The 13121-nt window shown below is 35.8% G+C and overlaps 1 protein-coding gene across 2 annotated transcripts in view; it reads right to left on the reverse strand.

The window, feature by feature from the left end:
- The window catches only part of METTL3 (methyltransferase 3, N6-adenosine-methyltransferase complex catalytic subunit), a 1113102-nt gene that overhangs the window by 1075709 nt on the left and 24272 nt on the right, over positions 1–13121 (reverse strand). For both annotated transcript variants that reach the window (XM_044058241.1, XM_044058240.1), the window contains exon 2: positions 12660–12862. In XM_044058241.1, coding sequence (XP_043914176.1) covers positions 12660–12862 — 203 coding nt within the window. The remainder of the gene's footprint in view (positions 1–12659; positions 12863–13121) is intronic.

A 13121-nucleotide genomic window follows, 5' to 3' on the forward strand; every position in this document is an offset into this window, starting at 1 on the left:
CCCTCACTAACACCTTCTTTGAAAAAACAGCCTTTTACTAATTTAATTACTCTCCAAAACAAGGCGCTATACTTACCCTTATCTACACACATACTCTAATAAATATCACTTCCAACCCAAGCTACCTGCGAGCCAAATACCACAGACTCTCACATACTAAATACAAAAAACTCACAGTAAAGTAAAATATCTAATACGCCATACCTACAACCCTAATCCAAGACTAAAAAATCCCTCCTTGAAAGATGGTGACATCCACCCTAATCTAGGCCCACACAATGTCTGCATAGACAAAACTACCAGCCCCAATTCCACAGCCCTTGATATCCACTCCAAACCCCCCAATTCTCTCCTAATAGGACATCTTAACATCCAAAGTATTAATAACAAAATAGCCAGCCTCCATGCCCTGCTAGATATTTACTCCTTTGACATCCTCTGCCTCACAGAAACTTGGTTAAAACCTCATACTAAAGACAACAAAATCATTCCCCTAGGATATAATATAGTGAGACAAGACCGTACTAAACGTAAAGGTGGGGGAGTAGCAATCTTATATAAAGATGGACTACACACCACCTCTTTACCTTATAACCCATTGCAGGAAAACAATGCTGAAATCCTTGTCTCCCAATTTCAAATCAACCCATTATATAACATCTGTATCTCTCTTCCTCCTGGTAACAATACCAACACTATCGAGGGTATCCTTAGCTGGGTATCCTCTACTTACCCACAAGAAACAATAACACTAGGAGACTCCCACACCGACTGGAAACTGTCAATGCTTAACATCCCACTTCCCATATTAATCTTCATGGCTTTAGTCAAACCCCATATTAATCTTCATGGCTTTAGTCAAATAATTACCTCTACAAACAGAATCAACAAACCAAATAAAAATAAACCACCTTAGATTTGATTCTTACTAATAATCATAAACAAGCTTATAAGACAGGAACTCTGCCTGATGATGTAAGTGATCACTCGTTGACCTGCATTTTAAGGCAAAAAATGATATTACTAACCCCCCCACCTATAGGGTATCACGGACCAACAAACACTTTAACCAAGTATTATTTCAAAATGAACTGACTGTGACTGGAATGCTTTAAAATCCCTTCCACTTGCTGAAACTGCTAAATACTTCAACTCCAAATTCTTAAGTATCCGCGATAGGCATGCTCCTAAACATTCCATCAGAAAGAAAACCAGCCCCCTGGCTTTTTAAGGAAACCAGACAAAAAATGTTACTTAGAAACAAATCATGGGCTAAATGGAAAGCTACCAAAACTCTCTCTGACCAACAAAACTTCAGGCAGCTTAGAAATGTTAGATTTTATTAAATTAATTATGTTGTAAATATGCTGAAAGAAAAAGCTTGCTTAAATGCAGAAACAGAGTTTAGTAATATGTGATCAGCAGTCATACTAAATGACCATGGCTTGGAAAAGGAATCTGCTGAATGGACATTTTTCCCTTACAGACTGAAAAACAGGATATGGCACAAGAACAGATGTTTTTATACAAGAACAGATGTTTTTATACAAAGATCCAAATAAAATACAGGATGTTCACACTGTCAGAAAAGCTGATCTCTGACAATGTGTTTTCTCAAAAATATGTTTTTCTGCATAAAACACAGGATATGCTTATCAGCATTGGCACAAGAACATATGTTTTTATACACAGATCCAAATAGAATACAGAACAATGTGTTTCCTCAAAAATATGTTTTTCTGCATGAACATCAGGACACTGTTACAGAATATTCACACTGTCAGAAAAGCTGGTCTCTTACAAGACATTGTTAAACAAGGAAGCTTAGTATTGTTTCTACAGGACTAAAACTGTATATAAAGAGCTGTATAAATCCAGTTATGTTAGAGGTATGGTAGGGACTCGTTTGTCCTAAGGTAAATGTTATATCTCTCACATCATCTGTACTATATGAGAAGTAAAGTTGGAACAGTACTTTTAAGCTGCAACGTGGTTCAGTTTGGTTTATTATAAAAAGTTATTTGTTACTGCTCTCTAAAGTTGATGCTGCAAAGTATATTCTCTCATCAGTGAATATTCTGCAAGTTTCTGTATGCAACAGACTGTGAATGCAAATATAACCAGACTTTGAATTTTAGCAGAATCCAGCCAGCAAGACTGAGTGTCTTAAGAACACCTGAAATCCATCACACCAAGCAGTAAGCAGAGTGAGCTCAATATAATTTTTTCAATGGCGAGGCAGCTGAGTGACTAGATCCATGTAATTTTTTCAATGGCAAGCTAGCCTGCATTTGAACCTACAATCTGCATTCAAACACAGGAGGAGTGATGGTAAGCCCTGCAGAGGGTCACTTCAGTCAAATTGCAGTAACTAACATTTGTACGTATGTGTAAATCCTAAACAGAAGTATTCCAGTTTATGCAGCTTGCAGTAGTAAAGTTTTTTAGACGTCTACATTCGGAGTGAGACTGAAGTTCCAGTCGCAGTGCCATAACTTCGCTAAGAAAAGGGGGATATCCACTAGCCCAATAGTTCACTGCCTGTTGTGCTTTCCCAGCTTCTCAAGTGACTTTGAAAAATTTCCAGCCATCTGCAACAACAGCCTGATCACCTGTTTTCTTGCTCACTGGTAAGACTTTTTTCTACGTCACATTTTTTAGTATGGTTGCTATTCGACAGTTTGCATATTAGACCGTCTGGATATTAGATTAGACAGTATGGATATTTTCATGCATAATTGAAGCAAATGTAAAAAATTGCAATGTTGGTATACACAGCATATTAGTAAATGTAAAATCTCATTAGGGCAGGTTGATAGTAAGGCATTATGCAAATGTATTACAATATTTGACTGGTATCTCAAAGAAAACCATGTGAAATATGACAAATGTTTATTGTGTGCTTCAACAAAAACTGCATTTTGTGTATTATGCCATAAAATAATATTGCATCATATTGCTAAAAAAATAGACTGTAAAGACAGATCTGTTCATCATAAAGAATTAACTAAGCGTAAAGTGTTTCCATTACATTCCGATGTTGCACAGTTATTTCCTGTCACCACATGTGAGTCAAATCAGTTACTGATAGAACCCCTAGTACATTTTGTTACAAAGAAATGTAGTAAACTTCTAAAAGACAGACACAATGAGTTCAGGAAGCTTAGACAAGTTATACATACATCTTTTCAAAAGTGCTTAGGAGTTTCAGATTCAGCAGAACAGGCTCCTGAGACATATCAAGCAGACTATAAGGAAATTCAACAGAAGTTGCAGGATGAAGGAAATAAATTAGCTGAACTGACAGAGACTGGGAACTTCCTGCATACACAGCTAATCTGTGCAAAAGAAATATATTTTATAATATGTTTATGTTTTGAAAATGGTTAAACATACATGGTAGGATGGTAGGATCTGATGTCTGGACAAATCATTCTTAAATGTTTTACTTTCATTCAGTTAAAGCAAGACATCTATCAGTACTACAGTAAAGTAAAGCATATGAATGCCATTCTTAGCACAGTCAAAAGGTAAACAAAACAGTTATAGTGCATAAAATTAAATAAAAATGGTTAATAAGAATAAAGATTTAAAGTCACAAGACTGACATGCTTGTATAAAGATACATAGATACAAAACAGACATGCATGTATGTTCTTTTCATATAGAGTACATCTGTTACAATACACAAGAATAACAGGCAGACAACAGCAAATATAAATAATATAAATATAAATGTGTTGGTTAAACTAATATCTATTTTGTTTTTTACAATTTTTTATAATTATATAGTAACACCAAACAGTTAAAGTTCTGAATTTTAAAAAAGAAAATCACAGATGGTATTATTCAAACAGTTTTTGTAAAATTAATGACAGGACAATTAAATAGTGAAATAAATAAATAAATAATACTGAAATCCATGTAAGCTAATTGTAATGTAGTATAAATGCATAGTTATGCAAATCACAATCACATTAAAGGAAAAATGCCAAAAGAATTAACTATAGTTTACAGAGTATGAAATGTGAGCTCAGACCTTCCTAGACTGAATGAAAAGTTACAGGAAATGCTGGAAAGATAAGATAAACAACAAGACTGATTGCCAGATAAGTAGCTTGAGTTTTTCTAAAGCATCATTGTTATTAAAACATAATTGTTAAAATATTTACAGGCAACACTATTTGGTAATTGTAATAAAATGTCACAATTGTGCATAGATGTCACTTATAATCTGTTTGCAAGTAAATGTTAAAAGGACAAAAAAAACTCAGTTGCATCAAGAACAGCCAGCAAATGGGCTATAGTATATATACAGTTCAAATCAATTGTGCAGGAGGGTGTAAATACCTACTAGAGGTAATATACAGTGAAAGCTTTATTTAGTAACCTAATAAAATACATGTATAACCAAAGTGTTGGGCTGACATACATTCTATTCTCACAGCATAGGGCAGGTAAACTGTGCTGAAGTACTACAGGGGGAGGGGTACTTTCTCAGTTTTACACTGACTGTATAAGAGGGAGGGGCACTTTCTCAGTTTTACACTGACTGTATGGGCAGTACTGCACAAGGGTCTGCAATAAAGCTACAGAAAAAATAAACAAGGGTCTGAAATAAAGCTACAGAAAAAATAAACAACAAGGGTCTGAAATAAAGTTACAGAAAAAATAAACAACAAGGGTCTGAAATAAAGCTACAGAAAAAATAAACAACAAGGGTCTGAAATAAAGCAACAGAAAAAATAAACAACAAGGGTCTGAAATAAAGCTACAGAAAAAATAAACAACAAGGGTCTAAAATAAAGCTACAGGAAAAAAATATCTCATTCCTTCTTGACAATACTCTTTTAGGGAGAGGGAAAAACAGGTATTAGTGTATGAAAAATACTGGTAAACTGGATTAAACCTGACAGAATAAGATATTTTACAAGTTGTTAGTAGCTATCATAATGGTTATTATTGTATTGTTTAGAATTAAATTGTATTTACAACCTGTTAAACTGTAAAGCTATACAAGAGATGGTTAAAAAACAAGAGATGATTTAAAATTGCTTTATTAAAGCTATACAAGAGAGAATAAAGATATGCAAAATGCATAAATGTTTCTAATAGCAAGATTGGTCACTATTTTTAATATGTTTTTAGCAAAACAATGTTGGTATAAAAAAGCATGAATATTTTTAATTGCTGAGTATGTAGTTTAAAATAACATGACATATGCATTTGGTGCCAGTTCCACTAGATATTTCTAGAGAGACATAAACATTTTCCAAGATTTTGCTCAATATTAATGTTATTAAATTTGTAAGATTAGACTAAATGTACTTTATAGTCATTGTATGTACAAATGCAGAAGAATTCAGTACAAATGATAGTCTTTGTATGTACAAATGCAGAAAAATTCAGTACAAATGAAATTAATGTCTAGTAATGAATATGTGTGAAAAAACATATTTAAAGAAAACAATGTGTCCAGGGTACCTACTAGATTAAAATGCATACATAGCAAACAGTCTGTGTAAATACATACTGTACAGGATACATCGTAATAAGTTCAAAAGTAATTTGTCAAGTTGTAATATCACTGGTTTTACCCCAGTAAAATAACTGCTTTCAAATATTTATTATCTAAGCCCAGTTCAGTACTTTACCAAGATGTTAATGGGCAGTTCAAAGACATGACCACAATGTTATGGTTAAAATGACATTGAAACTGTATGTTTTCAGTAGTGTAAAAATGCTTGCAGTAGCACATGGTTACTGTCTCTTATAGTTAATTCAACAGTTGCAAAGAGTTAATGAAACAGTTCTAAGTCATAAATGAAATTCTATGATTGCAAAAGAATAAATTGATCAAGTTAAACTAAAGCAGGCACAGCTCATAACTGATCAAATATTTTCACAGAATGGTCTGCAAAAGAAAAAGTTGTTAAATACATTCAGTTTTTGTAGTAATACTTAATATCATTGTATTAACTATGTAAAATTGCATTTTGACTTGTATCAAAAGAAGACTATAGGTTTGTTTCTTAATGTGTTTTCTATATAAAAGTTTTGAGTATGTTTAAAAACAGAGGGAATTGTTAGATTTTATTAAATTAATTATGTTGTAAATATGCTGAAAGAAAAAGCTTGCTTAAATGCAGAAACAGAGTTTAGTAATATGTGATCAGCAGTCATACTAAATGACCATGGCTTGGAAAAGGAATCTGCTGAATGGACATTTTTCCCTTACAGACTTAAAAACAGGATGTATGCAAGAGCAAAAATACAAAATCTGCTTTTAAAGAATGGACATTTTTCCCTTACAGACTGAAAAACGGGATATGGCACAAGAACAGATGTTTTTATACAAAGATCCAAATAAAATACAGGATGTTCACACTGTCAGAAAAGCTGATCTCTGACAATGTGTTTTCTCAAAAATATGTTTTTCTGCATAAAAAACAGGATATGCTTATCAGCATTGGCACAAGAACATATGTTTTTATACACAGATCCAAATAGAATACAGAACAATGTGTTTCCTCAAAAATATGTTTTTCTGCATGAACATCAGGACACTGTTACAGGATATTCACACTGTCAGAAAAGCTGGTCTCTTACAAGACATTGTTAAACAAGGAAGCTTAGTATTGTTTCTACAGGACTAAAACTGTATATAAAGAGCTGTATAAATCCAGTTATGTTAGAGGTATGGTAGGGACTCGTTTGTCCTAAGGTAAATGTTATATCTCTCACATCATCTGTACTATATGAGAAGTAAAGTTGGAACAGTACTTTTAAGCTGCAACGTGGTTCCGTTTGGTTTATTATAAAAAGTTATTTGTTACTGCTCTCTAAAGTTGATGCTGCAAAGTATATTCTCTCATCAGTGTATATTCTGCAAGTTTCTGTATGCAACAGACTGTGAATGCAAATATAACCAGACTTTGAATTTTAGCAGAATCCAGCCAGCAAGACTGAGTGTCTTAAGAACACCTCAAATCCATCACACCAAGCAGTAAGCAGAGAGCTCAAAATATTTTTTCAAGAAATACTACAAAAAAAGGCCATACTTACTGACAAAAACAGCTACTACTGTAATTTACAGGAAATCCATCAAAACAACTCACAGAAATTCTGGTCAGGAATCAATAGACTCTTACTCCCAAGGCCACTCTCATACACCAACCCCACTAGGGTCCAATCATAATACCTCCCTCCAAACTGTTAATGCTTTCAATAATTTCTTCAGTGAGACCATAGTCACTTGCCAGTCAACTAAACCCAGATAACTCAAAACATCATACCACCAGTCCAACATTTAAATTACAACCCATCCCTACAACTCTCATCCTCAAATTCATCCAAAAACTTAAGCCTTGCACTCCTTCTGCTGACTACCTGAATACCTGCAAAAAGCAGCCAAAGTTATTGCATACCCAATATCCATCCTTATTAATAAAACCATTACAGAGGGGTCCATCCTAGAAATCTGGAAAATCTCTCATATTATACCCCTACATAAAGGTGGTAACTCCAAAGATTATTCTAACTATCGGCCTGTAGCCCTTTTATCTCCCCTAGCAAAAATTATGTTGAAATGTATTCACCATCAGCTTTTAGACCACTTAACTCAACATGACATTCTCGCTAATTGCCAACATGGCTTTAGGCCATTTCATAGCACAACTACCGCCCTCTTATCCTTTACAGATTCCATCAATAGAAATTGCAACAGTAATAGCCTCTCATCTGCACTCTTTATCTATCTCTCAAAAGCTTTTGACGTAGTTAACCACACCCTTCTGATTAACATTGTAGAGTCCCTTTCCCTTGATACTCTGGCTATCCAATGGTTCAAGTCCTACCTTAGCAATAGGCAACAGGCAGTTCTTTGGGATCAGAACCTATCATCCCTCCTGCCAGTCACCATTGGAGTCCCTCAGGGCTCTATTCTAGGACCTCTCCCTTTTTCATTATTCATTAATGACCTGCATGTAGCAATTCCTCAATCCACCTGTATACAATATGCAGATGATTCAACAATCATATTGTTGACTAACTCCCCCTCACAACTACATTCTTCAACTCAGAAGGTATTCAACATAATTGAGACTTGGTTTTTAAAGCATTGCCTCCTTCTAAATGCCAAAAAAAAGCTCCTACTCTTTGTACCTACCAGTTAAGTCCTCCCCAATAGACTTCTCAGTTAGTTCCAACAACGGTACCCTCATATCCCCAGACTCCACCACTAAACTGCTAAGAATTACTATTGATAATAACCTTAACTTGACAGCCATATAAACAACACTATAAAATCTGTAAACAAAAAACTTGGCTCCTTATACAGAATTAAACCCTCCTTATACAGAATTAAACCCTTCCTAACACCATCAGCAAGAACCAAAATTGCTCACACTCACTTAATTTCAACTCTTCTTTATGCCTCACCCATTTACACTAACCTAAAAAAAATAACCTTAGCAAACTAACTAAATCCTACAATAGTATTGCCCGATTTGCTACTGGCAATCCCTTTACAACCCACCACTGTCTGAATCTACTGCAACTAGGCTGGCTAGAACTACAAAATCTTCTGTTATTTACACAACTCAACACTGCCTACAAGCTATTTTACCAAACTAACACCACTCCTATACTCTCTAACCTCATCATCCCCTACAAAAACCTTAACTCACTACGCTCCTCTAACAAATTTCTAGCCACCATAACAAAGTCCAACAACAAAGCAGGTGATTCCTTGTTCTCTAACACTGTAGGTAAATACTGGAACCTTTTACGTATATAACTTACCTTACTTCCCTCTCTGCCTCTTTTTGAAAAAGACCTCAAAAACCCCCTGAAGATCCACTGGTTATGCCTGACTAATCCTTTGATTCTTTACTTCACACCTCTCTCTGTCTCTCTTCTTCCTAAACTCTGCTGCATGTCCCTGAAAGGACTCCGCTGTAAATAGTATTCTTAAAACTACCTATTGTACTGTTATTTACCTATGCATTATATGGTTTATCGATTTGTCGTACATCGTCTGACACTGTTTAGCATACTGTATACATATTGTTTGTATATTATGTTGTGCTTATATTGCAGCTTTTCTCCTCGGGCCTCTACTGAAAATGGAAATATATCCAGCTAGACTAGCCCAGTTAACAAATGCAAATAAAATAAAATAAATATATATATATATATATATATATATATATATATATATATATATAGAGAGAGAGAGAGAGCGAGCTATATATAGATTATATATATATATATATATATATATATATGTGTGTGTGTGTGTGTGTAATAGAGAGAGATCTATAGATCTATATATCTATAGAGCTATATCTATATATCTTTATATCTATCTACATATATATATATATATATATATATATACACACACACACACACACACACACACACACACACACACACACGTATATATATATATATATATAGCTATATAAATCTATGCATATCGCTATATTTATCTATATATAAAGAGAGAGAGATACACACACACACACACACACACACACACACACACACACACGTAAGAGAGCTGGAGGGAGGGGATAGTTTGGTTTCTGCGACAATGATTTATTAGAACATGTACTGTTATGCTAAACTTACTGACACAACTGTGCTAAGTTCAACATTTAAATCAATGTTGAAGTAACCTAAGCTATACAAGTATATTACCTTAGCTTATGAGCATTCAAGGAGGAGGAAAGAATTCAAGCATCCAAAAGGCCCTAGGCAATGGTCTTAGCAAGGCCTGTTCTGGACATGGAAAAAATCCAGTTGGTTTAATGTTATGGAAAGAATACAATGGGCATCCAAGGTATGTACAATTCTTTCTACCTTGTTTTATGTTCTGGAAAAATACTGACAGATTAACAGCAGAGCTTAAAATAAAAGTTGAAATCACTTTAGGCATAAAAGGAGTAGTTCTCAAAATGAGATAGAAGCTGTTATGGTGAAGTCAACCCTAACCGGAATACTCTCCTTGCAGATGTCAAAACAATGAGTCTTGTGCACGTTAGGGTCTTCAAATCAGGCAAACAAATTAAGATCCCAAGGAAACACTTTTGTTGGAGGCGAACGGATGAGCAAAACCCCTTTCAAAAACTGCTGAGAAGGGATGAAAAATGAACCTTGATAAATGAATAAGAGAAGCCAAACAGTTCACAGAAACAAAGAACCAGAGGCATCTGGTCCTCGAAAGAGTGGTGGTCCTTGGCATGGCACCAACAAGGAAATCAGGAGCAGGTTTGTTTCCAGTTCCTATTAATGCACATCTTTATAAAGTGCCTAAATGGTATAAAAATCTCATTACTCTGGCAGGCAATTCAAGTGGTCAGGTTAGAGTGTATGAAATATCCAGTCTTGTGTCAGTAAAGTCAATCTCTGGGGAGGCTTGCATTAATTCTCTTTGACCAGTTTCAGAAGAAGGGAGAACTACTACTGTCTGGCCCAAAAGGGAGAAAACACCAGAATCTCTGACAAGTCCTTCTGGATTTCTAAAAGAATCCAGAGTATCAGTGGAAGGCATACATGAACATTCTCGTCAAAGGTAATGAAACAGTATGCATCTTCAAGATGTGTTTGTAAGAAATTAATGAGAAGAATTTCTTTAACATGCCTGTTTTGAAAGGAGGCAAATGATTTATTTGAGGTGTTGCCCACAGCTGGATCAATTCCTGGAAGAGCCCAACTACAAATTCCATTTCTAAATGTCTGCCCCAGTGTTGTTGTTCAGCTTGTCTGCTGCACTGTTTACTCTGACAGAATGTAATAAGCCTAAAGAGTCATTTTGCCAAGTTGTCTGCAAAGATGATATATAAAAAAAAAAATAAAAAAAAATTGGGTACCAGATCTGATGTACATCAATGTGGCGTTGTCTGAGGTTGTGGGAACCAGAGAGGACTTAAGGCTTTTAAGGCACTGATAACTGCCAACATCACTTGCATATTTAGGTGCTTTTGTCTGCCTTTGGACTTTCATAAACCTTGCATTTTCGCTCCTTTTGAAACTGCTTTCCAAAGTCCAAATCATCTATTGTGACAGATGGAGGGTGGCTGATGGAAGAAGAGGACTCCTGGACTGAGAGAGCTGGTCAGCCCATCAGAGTAACTTCCTTCTGACAATCCTCAGAACTATAATCTGAAAAGATAAGAGGTATTGATACAGAGTCAAGAATGACCGGAGGTAGTACCAAATTCTTTCATGTGAAGTCTGGCTAAGGGAATCATGAGACTGCAAGCCATAGATTCATGGAAGCCATAAAAAAAAAAAAAAAAAAAAAAAAAAAAAACAGAATCCAGAGAAATTCCTTGGAAGAAGCCCAAAACTGACTAAACAAGTCCAGGAAGATTTCTTTGTACTTATTATACCTAGTCCAGTGGAAGAAATGATCTTCCTATGGATGAATCTAGACGACATCCCTGAAAAACGAGCGAGTGGGAAAAGATGAGAGGTTATTTCTAGAAGTTAATTTAAAATCCATCCTGGCAACTGGAAAAACAGTCTGCAAATATGGAAAGATGCGACTGCCTTGAACTGCAGACAGCAATCCCTGAAGCCAGGTACTCTGTAGATGCACATGGCACAGAGGACAGACCAAAGGGTAAGACAGAGATGTGATGATGCAAGCCAGATACAGAAAGTCTTACAAACTGGCCAACTTCCTTACAGATCAGAGTATGAAGATAAGCACCTTTTAGGTCCATTATCACCATAAAGCTACAAGAGGGTATGAGAGGTAAAAGGGTTTAAGGGGACAATAGAATTTGGAAATCTTGCCTTCTGAACAACAACCACAAGTCTGGGTACACAAGTAAAATCCTCTAGTGAACCTGCCTAGTTGCACAGATGTATCCAAAGTGTCTGGAATTATTTTTTTGTCAGTGACAAACCAAGTGTTTCTGGCTCACAACTCCTTTAAAAGTTCCAAAGATCCTTTGTCTTTTACTGACTGCCTCAGCCTCGGTATATTTCACATTTACAGGGGTTAGAAAAAGGACTGGAATCTGACAAGGGAGGGGTAGCCATACTGGAACAGTAGTACTGTAGTACTGGTTTGTGCTTTCTAATACTAGCATTTTCATATACTCACATTATAAATAAGACAGAACTTAACAGTATTAATAAAATAACCCAATGCAACCATGTTCATACATATGCAAATGTGTTATACATGTACAACACCTTTCCATTTGTGTCAACAATTCTTCAACAAACAACAAGGACAAGCCAGGTTTACAGTGTAGTGGATGGATTAAATGACTATGAGGGCATTGGAGGGTGTTGGGTGGGTGAAGGGAATTCAGCAGTAGAATGCAGCTTTCGCTGCAGGGGTGCTGGTTGTGCAAGGAGACATGAAGCCATTTAGAAGACACAGTGTCACCAGTAAGGAGTCAACATGAATATTGCTCGGAAACATGCCACACCTCTTGTCACCAAAGTAAAAAGATCCATCACTGCTGGATTACCCAAAAACACCATCAATCACAGCTCAAGAATAAAAATGAAGTAATCAAACAAGAGACCCACAATAGTGAAAACCGTGAAAAACACACAAGGGCAAGCAGATCAGAATAAACACAGAAAAGACTGAAATACACAATAATATAAAAATTCTGCACAGAACATACCGTTGATATGGCATTCTGGACTGAAACGGCATCAGTAGGAAATGAGAGGGTGAGATCCGACAAGTGTTCTAGAAGTTTCCTCTCAAGATCTGGATCGATTGTTATCTCCTGGTCTCCAGCAGGTGGTTTTGTGCCTGGCACAGAAACAACGGGTACTGGGCTGTCACTACGAGGAGACAGACTGGCTTCTGGGTTCGTCAGGTCTGTACGGGAATTACACAAGTAAGTTGAAGTTATATGCTTTATTATCGGAAAGTCCCAACAAACCTGTACATTTCTTTTACATCTGTATATTCTCTTACATGCTCCAAAAAGCTTCTCCACTCACCGTCCTCAGATATGCCAGTACCATGTCATGTAAACAAACAAGAAATTTCTTTACCACGGTAACCAGTTTTAATTCTGAAACTCATTAATGCAGGTTCTTGAAGAGAAGGTGTTGCTGGAAAACACACTCCACAG

The sequence above is a fragment of the Protopterus annectens genome, chromosome 16.part0 (assembly GCF_019279795.1).
Source record: "Protopterus annectens isolate FY-2018-M chromosome 16.part0, PAN1.0, whole genome shotgun sequence".
NCBI classification, from domain to species: Eukaryota; Metazoa; Chordata; order Ceratodontiformes; family Protopteridae; genus Protopterus; species Protopterus annectens.